Source organism: Caretta caretta, chromosome 9 (genome assembly GCF_965140235.1).
Source record: "Caretta caretta isolate rCarCar2 chromosome 9, rCarCar1.hap1, whole genome shotgun sequence".
Classification (NCBI taxonomy): domain Eukaryota; kingdom Metazoa; phylum Chordata; order Testudines; family Cheloniidae; genus Caretta; species Caretta caretta.
Window position 1 is genome coordinate 6,006,265 of NC_134214.1, and position 22,576 is coordinate 6,028,840.

General features: G+C 42.6%; 2 protein-coding genes across 20 annotated transcripts in view; one reads left to right on the top strand and one right to left on the bottom strand.

The window, feature by feature from the left end:
• Positions 1-22,576, top strand: part of LRCH3 (leucine rich repeats and calponin homology domain containing 3) — a 121,365-nt gene that overhangs the window by 90,183 nt on the left and 8,606 nt on the right. For 7 of the 16 annotated variants that reach the window (XM_075132060.1, XM_075132061.1, XM_075132062.1 and 4 more), the window contains one exon: positions 3,125-7,172. The exons of 1 other annotated variant lie outside the window; for it this stretch is intronic. In XM_075132060.1, the coding sequence (XP_074988161.1) occupies positions 3,125-3,325 (201 nt within the window). In that variant the 3' untranslated portion in view covers positions 3,326-7,172. Of the gene's footprint in view, positions 1-3,124; positions 7,174-9,287; positions 13,713-22,576 lie in introns of those variants that run through there. 8 more of the 16 variants (XM_075132065.1, XM_075132066.1, XM_075132068.1 and 5 more) reach the window with 3 other exon arrangements.
• The window catches only part of DRC9 (dynein regulatory complex subunit 9), a 38,558-nt gene continuing 36,029 nt past the window's right edge, over positions 20,048-22,576 (bottom strand). For all 4 annotated transcript variants that reach the window (XM_048864676.2, XM_048864674.2, XM_048864677.2 and 1 more), the window contains 2 exons: positions 21,819-21,920; positions 20,048-20,296 (listed from right to left, as the gene is read on the bottom strand). In XM_048864676.2, coding sequence (XP_048720633.1) covers positions 20,162-20,296; positions 21,819-21,920 — 237 coding nt within the window. In that variant the 3' untranslated portion in view covers positions 20,048-20,161. The remainder of the gene's footprint in view (positions 20,297-21,818; positions 21,921-22,576) is intronic.

A 22,576-nucleotide genomic window follows, 5' to 3' on the forward strand; every position in this document is an offset into this window, starting at 1 on the left:
AACCTGAAGCAAATACTCACCAACAACCACATACCACACAACAGAACCACTAACCCAGGAACTTATCCTTGCAACAAAGCCCGTTGCCAATTGTGCCCACATATCTATTCAGGGGACACCATCACAGGGCCTAATAACATCAGCCACACTATCAGAGGCTCGTTCACCTGCACATCCACCAATGTGATATATGCCATCATGTGCCAGCAATGCCCCTCTGCCATGTACATTGGTCAAACTGGACAGTCTCTACGTAAAAGAATAAATGGACACAAATCAGATGTCAAGAATTATAACATTCATAAACCAGTCGGAGAACACTTCAGTCTCTCTGGTCACGCAATCACAGACATGAAGGTCGCTATCTTAAAACAAAAAAACTTCAAATCCAGACTCCAGCGAGAAACTGCTGAATTGGAATTCATTTGCAAATTGGATACTATTAATTTAGGCTTAAATAGAGACTGGGAGTGGCTAAGTCATTATGCAAGGTAGCCTGTTTCCTCTTGTTTTTTCCTACCCCCCCCCCCAGATGTTCTGGTTTAACTTGGATTTAAACCTGGAGAGTGGTCAGTTTAGATGAGCTATTACCAGCAGGAGAGTGAGTTTGTGTGTGTATGGGGGTGGGGGGGATGTGAGAAAACCTTGATCTATGCAGGAAATAGCCCGACTTGATTATGTAAAGAGTTGTCACTTTGGATGGGCTAGCACCAGCAGGAGAGTGAATTTGTGTGGGGGGGTGGAGGGTGAGAAAACCTGGATTTGTGCTGGAAATGGCCCACCTGTTGATCACTTTAGATAAGCTATTACCAGCAGGACAGTGGGGTGGGAGGAGGTATTGTTTCATGATTTCTGTGTGTATATAAAGTCTGCTGCAGTTTCCACGGTAAACATCTGATGAAGTGAGCTGTAGCTCACGAAAGCTCATGCTCAAATAAATTGGTTAGTCTCTAAGGTGCCACAAGTACTCCTTTTCTTTTTGAAAAAACGTCATTCAGGTTTCTTGAGACCATATGTTGGGTGTTAATCCAAGAGGCTTTAAAATTTTTTTTAAAAGATATAGTTTTGAGTGTTTTTTCCCCAAGTACCAAGGTTTCTGTTCTGCCTTCAGAGCAAAGCCTACTGCTCCGTTATTTTATGTGACCACTCTGATTGTCTAAGAAGAAACCATGATATTGGTCTGTTCTCTGCTGGGTAGTCATCTGTGCATAGATCTCCACTCCTTGTGTTATATGTTCTTGCTCTCAAGCTCTAGTACCTTCTGGAATTCCTCTTCACCTTCCAAAACACTGCACATTTGCTCTTGGGGCAAGAGCGAAGAGATGGAAATATATATATACAATATAGCACATCATAGTCCAACTGTCTTTTCTTTCTCTTTCCCTCCTTCCCCACTTCACTTCTAACACCAGCTGATCTCAGTGCAAAGGTTACTTTAATGTTTTAATAGCTACTTGCTCTGTTTTGCTGCTGTTTTTCTCTCTGTTGCATTAATTGCTATGTTTCCTTACATTACAAAGTAAGTGATAGAACTCATGTTGCAGTTTTGCTTCATGTTTTTTTTATCCTGTTTGCTTTTGGAAAGACTTCTCTGAAAGGGAAAAATGGACCCAAGGACTCATAACTACTTCTAAAAGTGATTCCTGGACAGTCACTGCTAAAGCAGTATTTGCCTGGATTAAGTCATTGATAGCTTCACTTCCAAGATGTATTACAGCTGATTGCCTTGAGCCATCAAAAATGTAGGATAAAAACCTTATTTAGCTGCCCTTAATCTCTTAAGGCTCATTAGTGCATGAGGTTGGACCCCTGCAGTGAGGGACCCACTGTTACTTTGGAGTGCTGCACTAACTAGGTGTCCTGAAGTAAACCAGAATCACTCACTTGGTCAGTCTCACTCAGAGTGAGTTCACATTCCATGGAGTTAACGGGAGAGGACAAGTGAAATAGTAGGTCATATCTACTACACTGTTCAAGTCTGTGCACTGAATGCAAGTCTATGGTATGGACTCTATTATGCTAGATCTGCCTTGGTACATGCAGGTGCACAGAGGCAGACAAGACTGACCTACCTAGAATCTTATTATGTTCTCATTTCTCCTGCATTGAGCTTCAAATTAGAGTTCCTGAAGAACAAGGCCTTTGTGAATACTTAGCTGAGTGACTCCCCACCTGAACTCTTAACTTACCCTCACATGTCTCCTCTGCCCCTGAGCAGAGAAGGTAGGATGTCTGCATGAGAATGCCAGTCTAGTTACCATTATTGAAAAAATGCCTGTGTGTGCCTCCTTTCATTTAAATTCTGAGATTACAGAACTAGAAGGATGTCTCCAAGTATGGACCTATGTAGAAATACTTACCTTTTAAGAGGGCAAACTAGTTACCTGTAATTATTGTTCTCTAAAGGTAGTATCTTGCGTAGAGCCACACTCATATTCCAGTATTCCAGTGGAATAGTTACAAAAGACTGTGTGACTTAGCGGTCTTGGATCAAAAGAAACTGACAGTTGGACACTATGATATGCTATATTCGCACCTATCCATCATTGCTTACAGTTGATGCCTATGTTGAAGGGAGGTGAAAGGTCCGGAAATGTTGATAATTTTAGAACACTTAAGCCATGTGATCAAATATTCGGTATCTATGCAGAATACTACATTCAGAGATCAATTACAGGTAAATAATCTGCTCTGTTTGTGCCGTTTTGAATCATTTCACTAATTAAAAAGTATGGATTAAGTATGTAGAACGTGAAGACTCATATACAGCCAGTGGTAGTTTAAGAATACCTTATCCAATTTATTTCTGACTTCCAAGATAGAACTGTTTTGAACTAAGACTTATGACAACTGTTAGCTGTTTTATTGAAGAGATTTTATTATATATTTAAACTAGACAGATTGACACACTACTGAATGCAAAATGCATATAAGGAGGCAGTTCTTTAGAACAGGAGTCTTGCATATTCCTTTGTGTGAATTAACCAGTTGCATTTTACTCTTTGAAATTGTTGGATGTATTTGAGATATCAGATGACTGACTGCTTCATGGATACTTACACGGTTGATCAACTGATTCTGTTTTTCTGTCTGTTTTCCCTTCCTGCTCACACACTTTGGACAGGACAATCTTTGTTCCCCTTCTGACATTCTTCAGCTAAACCTCAGCGTTAAAAGGACAGTTGAAACTCTTCTTTCCCTGGGGACAGAGTCAGAAGAATCCACTCTTGTCTCTCTTCCCATCCAGCTTGGGGGCTTTGCGGCATTTTACTGTACTCTAATGCTAACACTCTGTATGTTCTATCGCTGGGTCTTTTTCCTCTAGCTGAAGGACAGTGGTGCTGCTGAGTTGCTACATCACTTCAGCGATTGGTAAAGGCTTTGTTTTTGTCAAGAACTGTTTGGATAAGTGCAGTGCATTCTTTCTGATAACCAGTCAGAGTTGACATGTACAATGTAAAAATGCTCTTTGGTACACCCACCTGACAATCTGTGACATTGTTACAAGTTTGTATTTGTGTGATGTTTAGCAAGCATTCTGCTTACAAGGGGAGGCATTATTGTCCAGTGGCTAGAGTAAGGGACTAGGATTTAGTGCACTGGGTTCTAGTCACAACTCTCTTGAATGGCTGTGTAACATGGGAAAATCACAGCTCCACTGTACCTCAGTTTCCACAGTTGTAAAATGGGAATACCACCCGCATTTATAAAGAGCTTCGAGTTCCTCTGATGAAAAGTGATCTCTACATGTGCAAAGTATTGTTTTTTCTTTACATGTCACTGTGCCTTGTTATAGCTTAGTGTCTTAGGAGACGTGGCCCATGATTCTTTTTATCAGGACTAGAGTGTTTTTTTACAAGCCTGTTTCCTTAACCCTTTTTGCTAAAGTCTTGGATTTCCTGTCTTGTTAGGTTCTGAATAGCATCTCATTTGACTAAGGCGCTGTCTACACTACAGAGCGTACAGAGGCACAGCTATACCGCTACAGCAGTGCCACTGTAAGGTCTCCCGTGTAGCCGCTCTTTGCCGGCAGGAGAGAGCCCTTCTGCCAGCGTAATTAATCCACCCCCAACCAGCGTCTCCTGCCGACATAGCTCTGTCCACACCAGCACTTTTGCCGGTGACACTTATGTCAGTCAGGAGGTGTGGTTTTTTTCACACCCCTGACCAACCAAATATAGTGTAGTAGTGTAGTGTAGACAAAGCCTAAAAATAGGCACTTAGGCTGACCGTGAATCCTGAGCCGCTTCACCTTACCAAGGCTTTGTCTACGCTGGCATTTGCCTCGTTAAAACTTTTGCTGCTCAGGGGTGTAAAAAAACACACCCCAAATGACTAAAAGTTTTAACGATGAAAAGCACTGGCTTGGCAGCGCTTCGTTGGTGGGATGAAGCTGCTGCCCCTCTTTGGAGGAGCTCTCTCCCAGCGAAAAAGAGCAGCCACACAGCGCACCTGACAATGGCACAGCTGCAGCGACACAGTGGACACACAGCCTAATACATCAAGCCTGGAGTTTGGAGAGGAGTTGAACTTTTTCATGCACACTGGGAAAAATCTGGTTCCTGGTAGAAGATGAGCTATCATGGGATATTACTGTGGTCCTCATAGCAAACTTCTGGAGCAGCCACTTGATTGGTGTGAGCTCAAACTCAACCTTATTCCATAAGTCTCTTCCTCCTCCTCATGATCAGAATCTTTGCATCATAGAATTGTGGGCTAAAAGCTCTAATAACATATTCACTCTTCATTGGTTTGCAAAACTCAGGTAGTTTTCAGAATTTTTCGGCTGCACACTGCATTCTTTTGCTTTCATGCATTCTCAGGGAGACTGTGATCCATAAATCGGATGTTAAAAGGAGCAGAGAAAGTCCATCCAACTTTTTCTTTGGACACCAAACCAATTATCTGCCTTTTTCTGTTGTTTGCTATTGTTTTAATGGGACTGTCACGTGAACTCTATATTAGAGCCCCATTTCCTTCAGGGTTTGTCAACAAAAGTAGTTAGACACTGATCCATTCTGTTCCATTATTTGCAGAGCCGCTACATGGAGCTCACTCCTTACTTTTTCTTCTGGGCACTGTTACCTAGCCTGGTGCTTCTCAATCAGTCGTCCTTCAAATTTCTGTAACTTGTACTCAACCTGCCTCTTCCCGAACTAGATGAAGAGCTTCCGTGCTGGGTGCCAGTGCACCCCTGCCATGCATCCATGTGGGGAAGGGAGTTATTATTTCCTGTGAAGCTTGGACTCCTTTAAAAATCAGTGTCATGTTGGCAAGAGTGGCATTTGGAGCCGCATAAGCTCTGTTCCAGGTTAGACCAACCACAGTAGTGGCAATGATCAGTTCAGCTGCAGTCCTAGCCCAGTACATGGATTGTTACCCACAAAGGCTGGAACCCATTAGACTAGTTTTTAATCCAGATTTGGCACATCTCTCCTGCTAAATTATTGAATGTTTAGACTGAGTTCCCATTTTACCCTCCCACTTGATTCAAGTCAGAGTTCCAAAATGTCTTCAAGCTTCAGGGCACTCTTGACGCTGTGTGCAAGAGACCATGTCTCCCCAGTGTAGATGTCCTTTTCTGAATGTGTTTCAATGAATTCTTCTTAATCCTAAGAAAATATGGTCAACCGTTCTTAAACCCATCTTAGCTGCTGCAGTCCAGTGTTTCAGCAGTAGTAACACAGTAGTAAGTCTGAAGCACTGCATCATACATAGCTGAGTTGCAAATGCTGTAATTGCCATTGAAAATGTTTTTTTAATATGCATGGTCTGCTGAGCCTTGTAATAAAAGTTGGGCTAACAAACCTAAGAGTAGGTTAATGGGAGTTGCCTGCCTCCTTTTCAGATCACATTGTGATTTGACACAGAACATTCCTGTCTGGGAATTCTGCCTGAGGAGAACGTGCTTGTTTTCCCCCACAAAAGGCAGGATTACAGTTATTTTAAAAAATTGACCGTTGGAGCTGTTTTTGCACTGTTTACTGGTATGGACTAAAACTAACTCAATTGCCTATAATAACTTCTCTTAATGAACACTGTGATTAAAAACTGAAAGGGTTCACAATAACGGTGCCTTCCAGTTTTAAGCCTTTTTGTCTATCTCTGTGGTATGGATTCATTCCAAATCGTTTCCCTGTGTTTATATATTTTTAAAAGGCTGAAATCCACAGATATTTTATTGGTAATTGTACTTCTTTCTAGTCTCTTGTTTATTGGAACTTTAAAGGTGTCAGTCTGGTACCTGTCTTACCTCAAGAATTTCAGGGTTGCACTCAAGGTCTCCACATGAGGAGTCCAGGCTCTGATCACTCACACATTGCCAAGAATTTGAAGATTTTTTTTTTTAAGTCTTCACAGAAGATGCAAGCAGTGTAGAAAAACAGCTTGCCATGTGCATATGTACAGAAATGTATAAAGATTCTCCAGGGGTTTATAGAGTGACCAAATATGGGGTATCAGTTTTTTTTTTTTTAAGTAGAAATGCAAGGACCTGATTCTGCATTTGACTCTACATGGTTGGACCCCTGCATGAAGCCTCACTGAAGTCAGTGGGATTCTGCCTGAGCACAGGCAGAGAGCCTCTGTGGAGTTGGTTGCAAGATCAGGCCCTAAACTCAGATTATACACACAACAATACAATTCCGTAAATGCCTTGAAAGCTCATTCCACACTAGATATTTTTAAATACTACGACTTAATAAGGGTGCTTTTCTGAGGTGACTTCTATTAAAAAAGAGTGTCTGAAAGATGAATAACTGATGGCTCAAGAACGACCCTTTTTTATTCCTATATTGAGGATATTTGCCTTTAAAATATTCTTGGTAATTCTTCATTGTATTATTTTTAACAGTAAGAACAGCACTTTTAACAGGTATCCTTTTTAGGGCTGTCAAGTGATTAAAAAAATTAATTGCATTTAATCGCACTGTTAAACAACAATAGTATACCATTTATTTTAAAAAATTTTGGTTGTTTACTACATTTTCAAATTTATTAATTTCAGTTACAACACAGAATACATTTATTTATTTATTACGAATATTTGCACTTGTAAAAAACAAATTATTTTTCAGTTCACTTCCTACAAGTACTGTAGTGCAATCTCTTAATTCTACATTTGTAAGTTCAACTTTCATAATAATGTAAAAAAAAAAACCTGCATTCAAAAATAAAACAATGTAAAACTTTAGAGCCTACAAGTCCACTCACTCCTACTTCTTGGTCAGCCAGTAACTCAGACAAACAAGGTTGGTTAAAATGTTTAGGAGATAATGCTGCGTGCTTATTGTTTACGTCGCCTGAAAGTGAGAACAGGTGTTTGCATGGCACTGTTGTAGCTGGCGTTGCAAGATATTTACGTGCCAGATGCGCTAAAGATTATATGTCCCTTCATGCTTCAACCACCATTCCAGAGGACATGCTTCCATGCTGATGATGGGATCTGCTCGATAACGATCCAAAGCAGTGCGGACTGATGCACGTTCATTTTCATCATCTGAGTCAGATGCCACCAGCAGAAGGTTGATTTTCTTTTTTGGTGATTTGGGTTCTGTAGTTTCCACATCAGAGTGGTGCTGTTTTAAGACTTCTAAAAGCATGCTCCACACCTCATCCCTCTCAGATTTTGGACAGCACTTCAGATTCTTAAACCTTGGGTCGAGTGCTGTAGCTAGAAATCTCACATTGGTACCTTCTTTGCGTTTTGTCAAATCTGCTGTGAAAGTGTTCTTAAAACGAACATGTGCTGGGTCATCACCCGAGACTGCTGTAACATGAAATATATGGCAGAATGTGGGTAAAACAGAGCAGGGGACATACAATTCTCCCCTCAAGAAGTTCAGTCACAAATTTAATTTTTTTAACAAGCATCATCAGCATGGAAGCATGTTCTCTGGAATGGTGGTCGAAGCATGAAGGGGCATACAAATGTTTAGCATATCCAGCAGGTAAATACCTTGCAATACTGGCTACAAAAGTGCCATGCGAACACCTGTTCTCACTTTCTGATGACATTGTAAATACGAAGCCGTCAATGTAAACAAACTTGTTTGTCTTAGCGATTGGCAGAATAAGAAGTAGGACTGAGTGGACTTGTAGGCTCTAAAGTTTTACACTGTTTTGTTTTTGAGTGCAGTTATGTAACCAAAAAAAAATCTGCATTTGTAAGTTACACTTTCACGATAAAGAGATTGCACTACAATACTTGTATGAGGTGAATTGAAAAATATTATTTCTTTTGTTTATAATTTTTACAGTGCATATATTTGTAATCAAAAATAATATAAAGTGAGCACTGTGCACTTTGTATTCTGTGTTGTAATTGAAATCAATATTGAAAATGTAGAAAAAATCCACAAATATTTAATAAACTTCAATTGGTATTCTATTGTTATAAGTGTGATTAATCGCGATTAATTTTTTTGAGTTAATCGCATGAGTTAACTGTGGTTAATTGACAGCCCTAATCCTTTTTGAAGGCCAATCAATCATGCATATAAACAGGACCCTATTTTGCCATAAAACAACTTGTGTGCTCTTCTGTTTTCTTCTTTCGCATGGCTTTCTGCTGTGTGTCTAGTAGGAAATATCAGACCAAATGTGTGGTGTGTTGTTTTAAGAGGGTTTTCGTGCAGATAATATATCTCTTGCTGTTGAGAAGAACTGCTATTAAGCATGTGGATACTTCCCAGATTTATTGCACAATATTTCCAAAGCACATGCTAGTATCTCAGTATTTGTTAAAAGCTTTAAAAAGTGTGTTTGCGTATTCACATCTGGTAGCTGAACACGACAGTGTTGTGAGGATTCCCCACATCCCTGTTGTGTTACGGAAATGTAAACACCATTCCTGTTGTACTCTTGATCTGTGATCATGTTTACCAGATTGAAATAAAGGCCCCACTCCCCAGAGTCAGTCCAATTCTGATTTCATCAAGTGATATCATTTGAGTGGGGTAAGGGCAAATGTGCGGTTTCCCTCTTCTCACCTGTCCCCGAAAACTGTCCTTATTTGTACATATATTTTTCATGAGTGCTGATGAATAAACTAACAAAATGATTGTCCAAGAGTTTGCTGGTTTGTTACCTTGTACTTTTGTTACATTTACAGCTGGCTTATCCATAGGTAAAGATTTACTTCCATAGATATTTTTGTTTAGGTGTCCATACCATTCCATATTTCAGTCTCTTTCCGCTTGTTTAATTTGCATTTTTTTTCTTTTCAGTTAAGTGGTTTTCATCCCTTTTCTTTGTTTTTGTCTTTTTGTTGTGTTTGTCCCATTTAGGAGCGATTATGTTTGCCTCTGCATATTTTAGAAGAGAAAGGTTTGACACAGGTAGCAGTGACAGTCCACGCACTTCTGGAGCTTGCACCCCCAAAGCAGCAGCATCACCACTTGTCTGCTGCGTAAAGATCTCCAGGACCTTTTGGTTTCCCTTGGCTAAGCAGAAGAACATGAAGACTTTACTGCTGGTGCAGTGTATCCAAACACACAGAGCTCTGCTCTAAGAAGGAAATTAGCTTCTGTGATTCCTGACAGGAATGTTTTGCTTCATTTCTCCACTTTTTTTGGAGATCACACCAGTTTCCATTTAATTTTTTACCAATATTTTTTCCCCTTTATAAAGTGAGGTTTTTTCTTGGGGGAAATTCCTTTCTCTGGTTGTTGAGAAGCATCTGTTAAAACTGACTATGTAGATTCAGGGGATTTATATATACAGTCTGAAAAGCTGTAAGATTCCTACTAGGATGTATTTCCAAAGGGGATGTATCCATTGCGACACAGTGATGGAGACTGCTTGTCCTCCCCATGAGTCCCAGAGAGAGTTTTCCCTGCTTCTAAGAAACGCCAGCTCTTTCCATTGCATATAAAGATCACAGGTTAAGACTGTGTTTTGAAGCTGATGATACTCAGTTTCTCAAAGCAAGACTGAAATGGATTTTTTACTCTGGGTTGGCATGTCCTCAATATTAAAATATAACTATATAGTGCTGTTGGTTTTTTCCCAGGGATACCCATACTGCTTGTTACCTCCCTAAGGAACAGACATGGCAGTGAGAGATACTAAGCCCTAACCCTGTTCAAATATTGTTATTAAATCAAAATATTTGCTGGCTTTAAGCTTCGGTTGGTTATAAATCTATCTTTGTATTGGAATCTTTCCCACTTCAGTGGAAAACATCTTACCACCCTTCATGCCCTCTCCTACCCATCATGGGGACTCGGTTACTAAACAGTAATGTTAAATTGGTCTATGGCTCGAATTGCTGCAAATAATGATTGAAGATTTTCCTATGAAGAATCATGTACCTATTTTCATTCCACTGCAAATAATCATGAGCTATGAAACCATCCATTAGAGATCTGTTATCCAATTCTGTTTTCAATTGAAAACAACACACAGCCACCCCCTTACACCAATGAAGACTCCAGTTATGTAGGAACAAATTATTGTAGGAAAGAATGAGATTATTGAATTCCCAGAGTGGTTCTGTGTGTTAGCTCTGCTTTCAAAGTGGCAGTCTTTTGCAAAAGGAAATTTCTGTGGGTGGGTTTGACAGAATGTGTTAATAAAGTATGTTTTCTTGTAGTTCATTCAGTGGTATAAACTGCCTTTTGTTCCTTCTGCCTACCTCCTTTTCCCCAAAAAGTGGACATTCAAAATATGTGAACAGGAAACTGAAAATAAGGTTTGCATGTTACTTTAAAGGTGACTGACAAAGTCCAGACTTCTGTGCTGCCTTGGCCCCCCTGATGAGGCTGGGTCACATTCAGCTCTGCAGTAACTTTTATATATAGTAATGTTTTAAAAATCCTTTTCTCCCACAGTGAAATCCTCTTGATATTTCCTGGGGTAATCCCAGAAGACACCTCTGCCATTATCATGGATTGCACAGGGTGTGAATGAGACTTCTGGTATTTGTGGTGTTCCATTCTGGGGTATTGTTAGTGAACCAGTAATACCAAGAGGTTTTCAGAAGGGATGAAGTGGGCAGAAGAAATGGAAAAAAGGTTAGTTAAAAGTTTTCTTTGCTGTAATAAGCCTGGTCATGGGAACACTTAAGCACAGAAGTCTGGGCTTAGCTGAATTTTCCCTTTGGATTTGTCATTCCATTCTCACTCTGATTTGTTTGCCTAATAATTATTTCATGGGTAGCTTGTGGTAACTGTTGTCCCAATGATTTCGCATAAGGACGTATTTTGTTTCATATTGGTGTTGACACCACTGATCACACCATAGGTCTAGAAAAACACATGAAGGATATTTAAAACTAGAGTCGTACGGTTGATAAGGGAAAATATTTTCATAATGTGTAAGTGGCTGTCTTGGTTTCTGGAAGATCTGAGTATGCCAGTAACGTGCATCATAAAAAGGAAGAGAGCAGCTCTCTACAGGTACACCTTCCCCCAGCAAATGGTGTAGACTGTGTTTCACAGTACCGTGTTCCAAGGGAAGGCTTGCAACGGACAGAACTGGTCCTTGAAGGATTATGTGGCAGTGAAAGGAGAATTTTTTTTACTGCAGTCTCTGCCATTTGTTGAATGGGGGATGTAGATTTCTGGCATCTCACCGCTGACATTATAGACTAGTGGTTCCCAAACTTTTTCCTGACCTCCCCCGCCCCCATCTCCTGAAGCAGTGGTGCCAGTTCAGATATTTCTTGGGAGGAGGGCACATTTTTTCAACCCTGGGTTGCCCCACAGCCAGCCCTACTCTCCCCCGCCGCCCACTCCCCAGGGTACCTGGGAGGGAGTTGTCATTGCAGTGTGGAGCAGGCAGAGCACACGGACTGGGCACCCTGCCCCATCACTGGTGGTAGCACAGACTCCCCGTCCCTCCTTGGTGCTGCAGCTCCCTGCCAGGCTGGGGGGCTCATTTCAGCACCACCACTCCTTGGATTCTTCTGCCAGCAGCAGAGACTAGCCTCTCTACAGCCAGCTCCATGCACCCCAGGATGGGACCATGAGCAGCTTCCCTGCCTCCCCTCCCTGCTGGCTCGAGGCTTCCAGCAATGCCAAGTGGAGATGCTATGGGTTCTTGCTGGAGGGCCCAGCAGGCAGAGCGGGACTGGATGCCACGCATGTCCCCTCCAGAGCCCCTGCCTCCCTCACGCTGCTCCTTACCCCTCTTCCCTGATGGCTCAAAATATTGCAACCCCCTGTGGGTTTTGACCCCCAGTTTGGGAAACTCTGATATAGACAATTCTGCCATAGACCATAAATGTTTCCTTATGGGTTGTCTACAAGTCATTGTTAAAGGGGAGTAACAAATTAATCTGACTTCTCAGTACTAGATACTTTTTATTCTCTGTACCTGGGTATTAGGTTTTGTTTAATAGATCGAAAGGAGGATGCAATATTTAGATTTATTCACTGTAAGAAATCTGTTAAACTTAATGTGGAATTGTGAGAGTCTGTTATTTGCTCCAGCCCAGCTTCCCGGACTTACGGAAACTGACTGTAACAGCATTCATGTTGGTAGAAGTTGGACATTTCATAAATGTTAATTTTTGGAAAACTAACAATTTGGAGTTTGAGTCTGACTTTCAGTAAATGGCCACTTCTCAGTGTGTGTTGTAAAATCAGCCACTGTTGCACACACCGTGTGTGTAGCCGAATTTTACATCAGCAACTATGCTTGTATGCCTGGTCAGGTGTATGCTCCTATTTCCTTTACAGTTCTAAACAAACATTTCACTCTAGCAAGTACACATTTGTGTGGTCATGTTAGTTTGACTCTTTAATTTTGTGTTTTCATGCTGGCAAACACTAAACGTTGACCAGACATTGAGGATGAAAATCCAAATCTGAAATTTCAAGATATGGTTTATTCTTGATGGATTATACCAAAAAACACTTCTGGTTTCTGTTGTAATGAAATGGGATGGGATTTTTTTGGTATATTTATGTGCACTTTTTGTTATAGCCAGTTAAAAAATATTTTAAAGAAAACACATTGGATTTCATTTGGTGTGCTAAAGCTAGTATCAATTGTAGTCTTTCCCTTTTGGGGCGTTGGTGGTGGGGAAAAATCCATTTCAGAGTTAAGCACTTGCTAGTATGTTTGTTCCTTACACAAGCCTTGTTAAGCACTGAAGAAAACTGAGGATCGATAATGTTACGAAATAGAAATTGAAATGGCTCTGGCACTTAATGGTCCTTGACGGTGTTGGAATGATCTGGTCAGGAAATAGGGGATTTTGATTTCTCCTTCTTGGGAGCTAGTGACAGGGGAAACTGGTTAGGAAAGCCCCTTCCTTGCTGGGTTATTAATTTCTAGACAACATTTTACAGCACTGAGAACTATTCTGTTGCTCTTAGCAGTAACGTGGTAACTGGTGATTTTTTTACCCTTTTATGACTTTAAATGGTTCTTTGACATTTTTGTTTTAGAAGCAGAGGAATTCTAAGGTGGATTTAAACATTTAAAAAAATCTTTGTATAGATATTCTGTTTTACAATCTAATTTTGTTTCTGAAAACCTTGTAAACGTGTAATTAATAGAGTAAAGGATTTTTAAAGCTCCCACCTATACTTGTATGTCTGTAAATACATTCCATAATTTCTAAGACTGTTAAGTATAAATATGCCAGAATATTGTGTACTTTATTTTAAATTGCCTGTATGCTGTTAGTTGTGTGAACTTCTAACACACTGATAATATAAAACCAAATACTTGGGTAATTTGAAATAAAGTTTTAAAACCTACATGAACTGAAATATTTCTTCCTCCTTATATTTTTATATTTGAATCAGTGATTGTCAATTCCTGTGTATCAAGTGTGGATTTACTTTCTGAATTGTCATATTTATTAAGAGGACGGAATTTTTTTCTGGTCATCTTAGGAGCCTGGTATAGGAAAAATTGTTCTTTCAGCATAACGAACAACCTCCGGGCCAGAGTAGGAGACTGCGTATGTTTGCACTCAGTACGTTTCTTTCAGCAGATGTAATCAGAACCTGTTTCTCTGCAGCTTTTCTAGCCCCTCCCCCTGAGGGTAACTAGTGTTCCTCAGAATCAGCTGCCCTATTCATTCTTAGAGGTTAGTGGTGGAAAAAGAAAAGGAGTACTTGTGGCACCTTAGAGACTAACCAATTTATTTGAGCATAAGCTTTCGTGAGCTACAGCTCACTTCATCAGATGCATACTGTGGAAACTGCAGAAGACTTTTAGGTCACGTGGGCTGTGAGCCACAGCCAGTGCACAGTTGCTCTCTGTATTACGTTCTCGTGTTATTTATCCTGTCTAGTTTTAAATTCTGTGAAGTTTGCACCAGTATTCCCCTCAATAATAGGAAAGTTTTTCTGATGGCACAAAATGTTTGTTCCTCCTTTCCTCCCTCATAACTAGAGTTTACAGCAAACAAGCGAGAGGCCTAAAAGTTGCTAGCAGCCACAGAACTTCCTGCCTTGCTTCATACATGCTGCTCTCCCTCCCACTCCATCTCCAGTTGGTCCACAATGCTACCACATCAGCTGTGTCCCCCACTCCAGGTCCATTCTTTTGATCCCTTGACCAACTCCCTCTTGACTTTTGCATCGGTTTTCAGGCTCCGTGTTTTCACCTTCAAGACCCTGTACTGCTTAGGTCCGACCTCCGTCTGCTCTGCCCCATCCTCATGACTTAATCACCCCTTGTGTGATCTTCTCTGTCAGTCAGTCATAGAGCTTAAGGCCAGAAGGGACTACCCACCAGATCATCTAATTTGACCTCCTATACCACAGTCCATTCTCCATGCTGTCTCTGGCCCTCTATCCCTGGCATCTCTTCTTGACTGCCCTATGAGGCCTGCACCTGTTGCTCTGTGTGCCTCCTTAAAACATACTTCCTCCAGAAGGTCTATTCCCCCTAGTCTTCCACAAGGAGAAGTTTTAGGTTTGGATGCCTGATCTTCCCCTGCTAAATCCAAACAAAAATGGTGACTCTACTAAGAACCATGCTGGACTCCATCTTTCACTCTTGCAGCTCTTTGTTGCACTGTATTTCCTTCCATTTTTACATGTAAGATTGTAAGACTTTCAAGGCAGGTGCTTTATCTTCTGTCCATCTAGCATCCATCTTATTGTTGGGGATGTAGACAAGTGGTGGAGAAGCGGTCCCTTAGAGTTCACAGGCAGAGTTGGCTATAAATTAAAGACACAGGGATGCACCAGTTCTAGATTGTTCTAGGTGAAGCGTTGATAACCTTTTCCCAGCAATAGGAAGTCTTCCTCTCCTTGCACCAAGAACTTCTCGGCTTCATTTCTTTTAAAACCTTTTAATTTTTTGATGAACTTTAATGCTGAGTAAAGCAACAGAATTGGCAGCCCTGAAGAGTGAAGTTCTCCATTTTTATCTACAGATGAGTATTGCAGGTAAGCAGTTGTGTAATCTTCCTCTCCGTGTCCTGTTCTTCACTTGAACCTGGGGAGCCATTGCTGGGCTGAGAGAATACAGTAGTGGACCCTTCGTTTAGTCCTTGAGGTCTCTGCTGAGTTGTAACAGTCTGGATGGCTGCCGTGTGGTGGTGGTTTTGTGCCGTAGATACCTGTCTGCTGAAAACTACATGGAGACCTTCCATGTCATTTTATATAGGTCGCCTAAAAGTCATTGTATGGTAACTTGCAGCTACTTACTAAAGTAGGCTGAATTTGATCAAGAAGCCTAAAAATGACACTGCGTGTTGTCCCATGATTAATACCATCCTGAGCCATTCAGCCACTACTTTGCTGTATGACGTTGGTTAAGCCGCTTCACTGGGCTTCAGGTTTCACGTCTGAAAAAAGTGGGTAATACCCATCTCAGTAAAGAACTTAGAAATTAAGGGATTTCCTGACCTCAGTCGTCTGCCCCAGTCACCGATTCTGATGTGGATTCTGTTTCCAGAATCCACCTGTGTAATAATAATTTAATAGCAACAAAATTACTGGCTGCTTTCTGAGATACATGCAGCCTTATCCGTTCATTTCCCGGGTTTCTAACCGTTGTTGTATTTTTAAACTCTGTTTTATTTTTACAGTGCAAATCTAATAAATATAAAGTGAGCACTGTACACTTTATATTCTGTGTTGTAACTGAAATCAATATATTTGAAAATGTGGAAAACATCCAAAAATATTTATATAAATGGTATTATATTATTATTTAACAGTGCGATTCATCACAATTAATTTTTTTTAGTCGCTTGACAGCCCTAATTCAAATCACTAATATGTGCCTGCAATCTTAATTCCTGCCTTTTAGTTTGTGTGGGAATTGGGTGTTAAGCTTATTAACATCTTTGTCAATGGAAGACAGTCACCAGAGAAAGCAGCATGTTCTGTGCACAGCAGATAGGTACATGAGAGTGCAGAGGCCAACAATTGTTAAATAGCTATGGTATGGACGCAAACAGCTTGACTCTGCAGCTGTTTCGTGGCACAAGGCACCTAATGGCTGTAAAGCATATGGGTTTGTTTACGGATCATGGAGAAGCTCGTTATATCTTCCAAGCTCCCCTGACTACAGTATTTAATTAAGCACCTTTAGTCGCTATCGATGCTTAGAGGCGAAACAGTCTTTTAGCCGAGTCAGCATATCCTTTCTGCTCTGATGCAGTATATACTTCCCCCCAGTTCAAAGAGCTACACTGCTTCATTTGCTCTCCATTGGTGATACTTGGGCTCGCTGGTCCGTTGAGCCATAAAGCAGCAGCATTCCTTTCATCTCTCCAATTAAAATTACAGGGTTGGAATTTTTTCCAGCAGAAATTGGAGGGGTCGTTTTGGTTTTGAACCTTCTTTGCTGGAGTTATAACCTAGCAACATTTGGCTTTGACGCTTGAGGGAAACCTTAGCTTCCCCTAAGGAGATTCACTCTGACATATCAGACAGTCACCGTGAGGGAACTGACGCTGTTAAGTCCCCACAAATCTACCTTGAGGCAAATCTTCCAAATATGGAGCTTCGTTGGAATCATTCCACAAACCCGCCTCACTAATATTAACCCTCAGACCCAGAACTTCCTCCCCTCCAAATGACTGGGAAGTTTCCAAAGTCCAGGCCTGTGTGTAACGCAAGTGTGCAGCCACCAGAACATCCACTCGTATTCGTGGCACCTGGCGGCCCTCGGGTGCTTCGAGCTTGCTTTTTGCCAAGCTGCGCGCACCTCCAGGTTCCGATGCTACATGGCTACATTTCTGGGCACCTCAACTCGTCCACTTGCCCATTTGACTTTCCTCTGGGTCTGTTTCCCAGCAGGATATCATCTCTGAAGCTGGGAAGGCAGCTGCTTTGAGGGAATTTGTAAGAAGCCCTGTCGGAGCTTGAGCTCTGTTCCTCTCCTGTGAGACCTGGATGACAGTCACCTCCCCCTACAGCCCTATGACAGTGTTTCAGCCCTCTCTGCCACAGCCTGTCCCAGTTCTACCTTCCAAACAGTGGAGAATGGGTAGGCAGCCGCCCTGGGGGGCTGCTAAGCATTTGGCTAACTGGAAGAGATGCTTGATCAGATTTATGTCCTTTAAATGTACAGAGGAGGTCTGAACTTTCTCAAAATTTTCCATTTTTACATTAGAAACATTAGAAAAATATGAATGTAAAGGCTGATCTCCCCTGCTTTTGGTGGACCTCTTGCAGCTCCTTGTGTATTGTGAGCTCTTACGCTCAGCTGAGAGGCAGGAGTGTTGTTAACAAAATCAAGTGTGTTTGATTTATAAATGCTAACAAGGGTAAAACTCCAACTTCTAAGCAGTCTGACTGAAGACCCTTTCTCCTCTCATTTGCTTAATTTTCACTCTTCAATTGTATTAGTTTTCCAGTTACCGTGGAGTCTCCTAGGGTATGTTTGATAAGAAACAGCAAAGTGTGGGGAGAGGATGGATGCTTTTTTGATGAAAACCATTCAGGGTCCATTTACCCGCCATAAATGAACATGAACCCAATGTTGTTGTTCCTTTAACTGACATGTAAAATTTCCTCCTAATTTCAGAAACAAACTGTTATAATTTGAGTGGATTCTGGTATTTATGCATGTTTTCCCTTTTGAGAGATAGTCAGAACCATTTCACTAAAAGTGATAACTGGATAATTTCATAACCATCATTACTGCTCATTTCCAGTTTGCATCATAATTCACTGCAGCTGGGTCACACAAATGGCGTCTTTGGATGTAATTTACATCTAGCACCTGGCATGTGATATCACTGGCTTGCAGTATACCCCACTACAGTAATCCTCAAGGATCAAAAACCTTGCAAGAGCCAGGGCAGTTCCACTGGATTCATGCTAAGGAACCGGAACCCAGAAGTGAAGCTTCGGAACAGACAATGTCCTTAGAATGAGAAGTGATTTTTCACTCAACGTTATTTTCATGTGCTGTTGCCCCAAAGCAAGCGAAGGCGCTGATCCTGACTCAACATTCTGCCCATGCTGTGTTTCAAACGTCAGCTGTTTGTGCTGTAGCTGTGTCTAAACGTGTGGCTAGGATTTTTTTTACAACAGGAAAAGTGCATTTCCCCTCCTTTTCTAGAACTCAAATGTCTGAAGGGATTTTGCTCAAACTTCACAAAAAAATCACCTGTCAGCACATACCAAGCCTGGAAAATTTTAGCCTCAAAATGAAATGTTTCAAAATGTTCTCAGCGCGTGGAAAGGGGGAGATAAAATTAAACTTAACTGCAGTGGTTGCTATGAGGCGCCTGCTGCAGACGTGTGACGTAAACATCATACAAGAGTGGTGCCCATTCCTACCCCAGTGTGGAGTAAGGAAGACTCATTTGGGATCAGTGACTGAAAAGGGAGTTCTTCCTGATAAACTGAAAGAGTAATGATGCCAATGATTGTAACTCCAGCTTGCCTGGAGTGTGTGAATTTTTGGAAAGCTACGGACAGTCACTTCCATGATCTATTAAGGCAGAATAAACTACAGGCTCCAGCCACCACTGAGCTCTCAGAATTCAAAGCCAAACAGCTTTGCCACTTGCAGTTGAAGTAATTTTGCTTGATCTTAAGAGAACTTTTGGCACAGCTTGACTCTTCGATATGAATGAATTTGGACAGCTACACACGCTCCTGATACAGCTCTTAAATGGTCTCAGAGTGAAAACAGCCTCATTCCGATTCTGTGTGCTCTGATCCGTGTCTTTCAAAGTGTGGGAGTATTCAAAAATCCCGACCCCCCTCAGCGGTTTTACACTGTGTAGATAGCGCTCGTGGCTGTTTCCACTGTGTACACTGATTGCAGTACAATCTCATTTAAAAGGACGCGACCCACAGCGGGGAGAGGACTCTCGGATAACAGAGCAGAACTCCACCTTCCCCCGACCCCCAGTTCTTTCAAGGTAACAGCCAGGCTGTCATCACTTCACTGCACTCTGGGGTTTGAGAGCAGCAGCTCTTGGGCACCAGATGCCAAAGGATGTCTTGCTCTGTACCAAGGACATTCCATTACCACCCTCACTAGGGCATGATTCTTTCCTTACCTCCTGCAGGGCTATAGTGACTTCTGGCAGGAGGACTGTGAGAATGGAAACACAAACACTCCGTGAACAAGGCTCCCTCTACACTGAGACTCTTCAGCAGTTCTGCCACCATTGCTCTAGCACTGGCATTAAGAATGGAAGCGCCACCCAAGACCAGATGTGAGTGACTGCCCCCAAGCCGTCTAGACCTGCTCTGAGCCGCATTAGCCAAAACGGTGGTGAAGGACGCGTGCCCCCAGATGATGCTAGCACTTGGACGGCTGCCAGCGCAGTGACGGGGAGAAGTGGTGAATGTTCTGAGTGCAGAGTGCCTCTAAAACAGCTGCATTTTCAAGCCTGTGAACAGTGTGAATTATACCCAGATGACTAATTAGTTTAAGGCTGCAAAAAATCTTGAGGGCCATATTGTTCCAGCTTCCTGTGCTCTCAGGGGAATAACGTGTGTGCATAGCACAGTGCAGGTTAAAAATCTTAGTAGCTGGTTGCTAAGCTCTAGAGTTACCTTGAGCTGGAGAGGTCAGACCTTTGTGCAAGAAACTTCATCTTAAACTCCTTCCTGTCAAGAAAACAAACTCGAGCCTGGCCCAGAGCCCTGGCCCTGAACTCTGCTGAATGCTTTATTTCTTACTCTGTGTACACAAGCCAGTGCTCCTCCCTGATGAGAGTCCAAAGCTTCCAGGGCCCTGTGAGTCTAACGAGAGCAGGATTCTATGGCCATCACTTTTTCTTAGCTCCAGCTTTTCCCTTTTTCCCTTTGTCTTTGCCATTTGTCTCGTCCTCTTTAGGCTTCTTGATGGCCTTATAGGGGCCGATGTTGTGGCGAACCATTGTGCCTCTCCACCAGGCCTGTAGCTGGAAACAGGAAAGAGGGAGAGTTAGTTTTCCAAAGCAAGTCAGACACTTCCCTGTTCAGAGCAGCTGGTCTTGGGGAAGTCAGCTGCCATCGCAACATGCCGCCCCATCGGCTCAGTGCTGTGGGAAAAGGGACGGGCTTTCTGATATGTTTATGTAAGAAAATTACAAGAAAATCCAAATTGTGAACTTGAGAGTGCCAGGGAATACTGCTCTGCAACACGTTCTGATCTCCAGCCTACTCCAGAGGCACCCACTGGGAGTGTCTGAACCTGGATCCCACCCTAAGTCTGCTGTCCGCCAGCTTCTCCTAGGCCAGCAGCCCGGTGTCAGCTGCCAGCGTTATCCTCAGCATAGAGCTATTGGAGCGGGCTCCATGTGCACCAACCCTTTGCCCTGGAAACATTCCAACTGTAAGTGCTTAGCTACTAAGGTGATGGGCGCTACAGAAAACCCCTCGATAGACTTCCACGCAGTCTAGACTATAGACTAGCTGCTTCGTACGCTAGCTTACGGGCTGCACCCGGTTCAGCTGCTAGCTCAGTGTGTTATTCAAGTAAAAGGCTAGAGCAGAGGAGACCCCAGTGAGTCCTTCCAGCAAAAGCAGAAAAGGCCAGACTCAGTGTTCCGGATTTTGTCTGCCTTATATTAGAAATGCTTAAAACCCAACCTGTCCTAAAGAAGCTAACAATGGGTCCAACTCCACCTGCCTTCCTTTTGCAGGTCATGGTTAAATATTCGTCTCTCATTAGCTCTTGGGGCCGCATTTTCAAAAAGTCCCATGTGCACACGCAGTTGCCCACCTAGGCTGGGACTGCACGTGTAATTGGTACTCCCAGCCCCCACTGTGTCCGACATGCCCGTACTTGTTCTCAGCAAGTACTTCAATGCTACTTTCCTTAGCCACATTAAAAAAACCCAGCACCAGTGACCCTGCAACAAACCCCGTGAAAGGCCAGTGTGAGGCAGCTTGAAAGCAAGAAGGTTGCCAGGTACGCTGTAGACTGTGGCACCTGCTGTAAAGGGACCAATGTCCTAAGCTGTAGCAGGCTGGGCTCCTCCCTTGCACTTCCTGGCCTGCGTAGTCACTAGGTTATGGGATAGTCTGTGTGCTGAGCACGCACAGAGCATTTGTGGGGTGAGGTTCTTGCACTGAGGGCAGGGATTACATTGCAGCCCTCCCTCTGTGGCATCATCCTTGCTGCACACATGGTGTGATGGACAAAAGGCCCCCGAATCTTCACGCTGGGAGCCAAGACTTTTCCCCTTTATTTCCTTCCTGATTCGGTCGGTGGCTATTAACTGTGTGGCTGTTCTACCCAGGGAGGGACTGGAAGGGTGGGGAGAACAAACAGCAGCTTGGACATGCAGCAGACACCTCTCTTCTCCTCACGCAATGGAAGCACTTGCTAATCCCAGGCCACGCTGGCCAAACCCTTTATTACGTGTTGCTGACTGAAAGGAGCCACTTCGCATACAGATCATTAATGAGCCATGTCACTGGTAGCACTTTCCCTTTTACCTTCTTGACGCTCTTTAATTCCAACGCATCCTGTTCTACCTTTCTTCTTGCTGCCTCCTTTTCCACCCGATCCTCAATCATGACTTGTTCGAATAACCGGCACTGCAGAAATGCACAGAGACGCTCTAGAACATGCTTCGCTTAGAAATGGACTGAGGGCATCATGATGACTTTGAATTCTGGAGCTCCCTGTACAAGGCTTGTCCCTCACAGCTACTCCATGGGGGCTGATGTGCAAACCACGGGCCTTTCTCCCTCGGTTCCTTTCCCTGTGAGCTGTCCCAGCTCTGCAGTGCAAATGCTGCGTATAACTGTGTTCCCCATCGTAAAGCAGTAAGTTGCCCCATTAACTGAAACCTTTCATTGCCTGAACTTATCGAACCCCCTGATGTTATGCTGCAGAAAGTGTGTCTTGTGCGGCTTCTCGTGGAACAGGTGTTGGTAGGAAGTCACCCCAAGCACATGGGGATGTGGTAGAATGATTGGGACATAGGGATGACAACTGACCTAAGTTTTACATGCAGAATGGAAGAGGAGTTGCTCGATGGGGCAAGGAGTTGAGTGTCCTCTAACTCCACAAGCAGGCGCTTAGAACTCAGTAAACTTAAGCTATGTGCACGCTGCCCCGCAGTTCTGACTACCGGGGTGGGGACAAATAGTGTGCACTAGTGTAACCCTCTTCAACAGGACTATGTTAATGTGAACTAGGAACCTTTTTTTAACTACTTATTTAGGAAGTTTTTACATGTTTACAAATC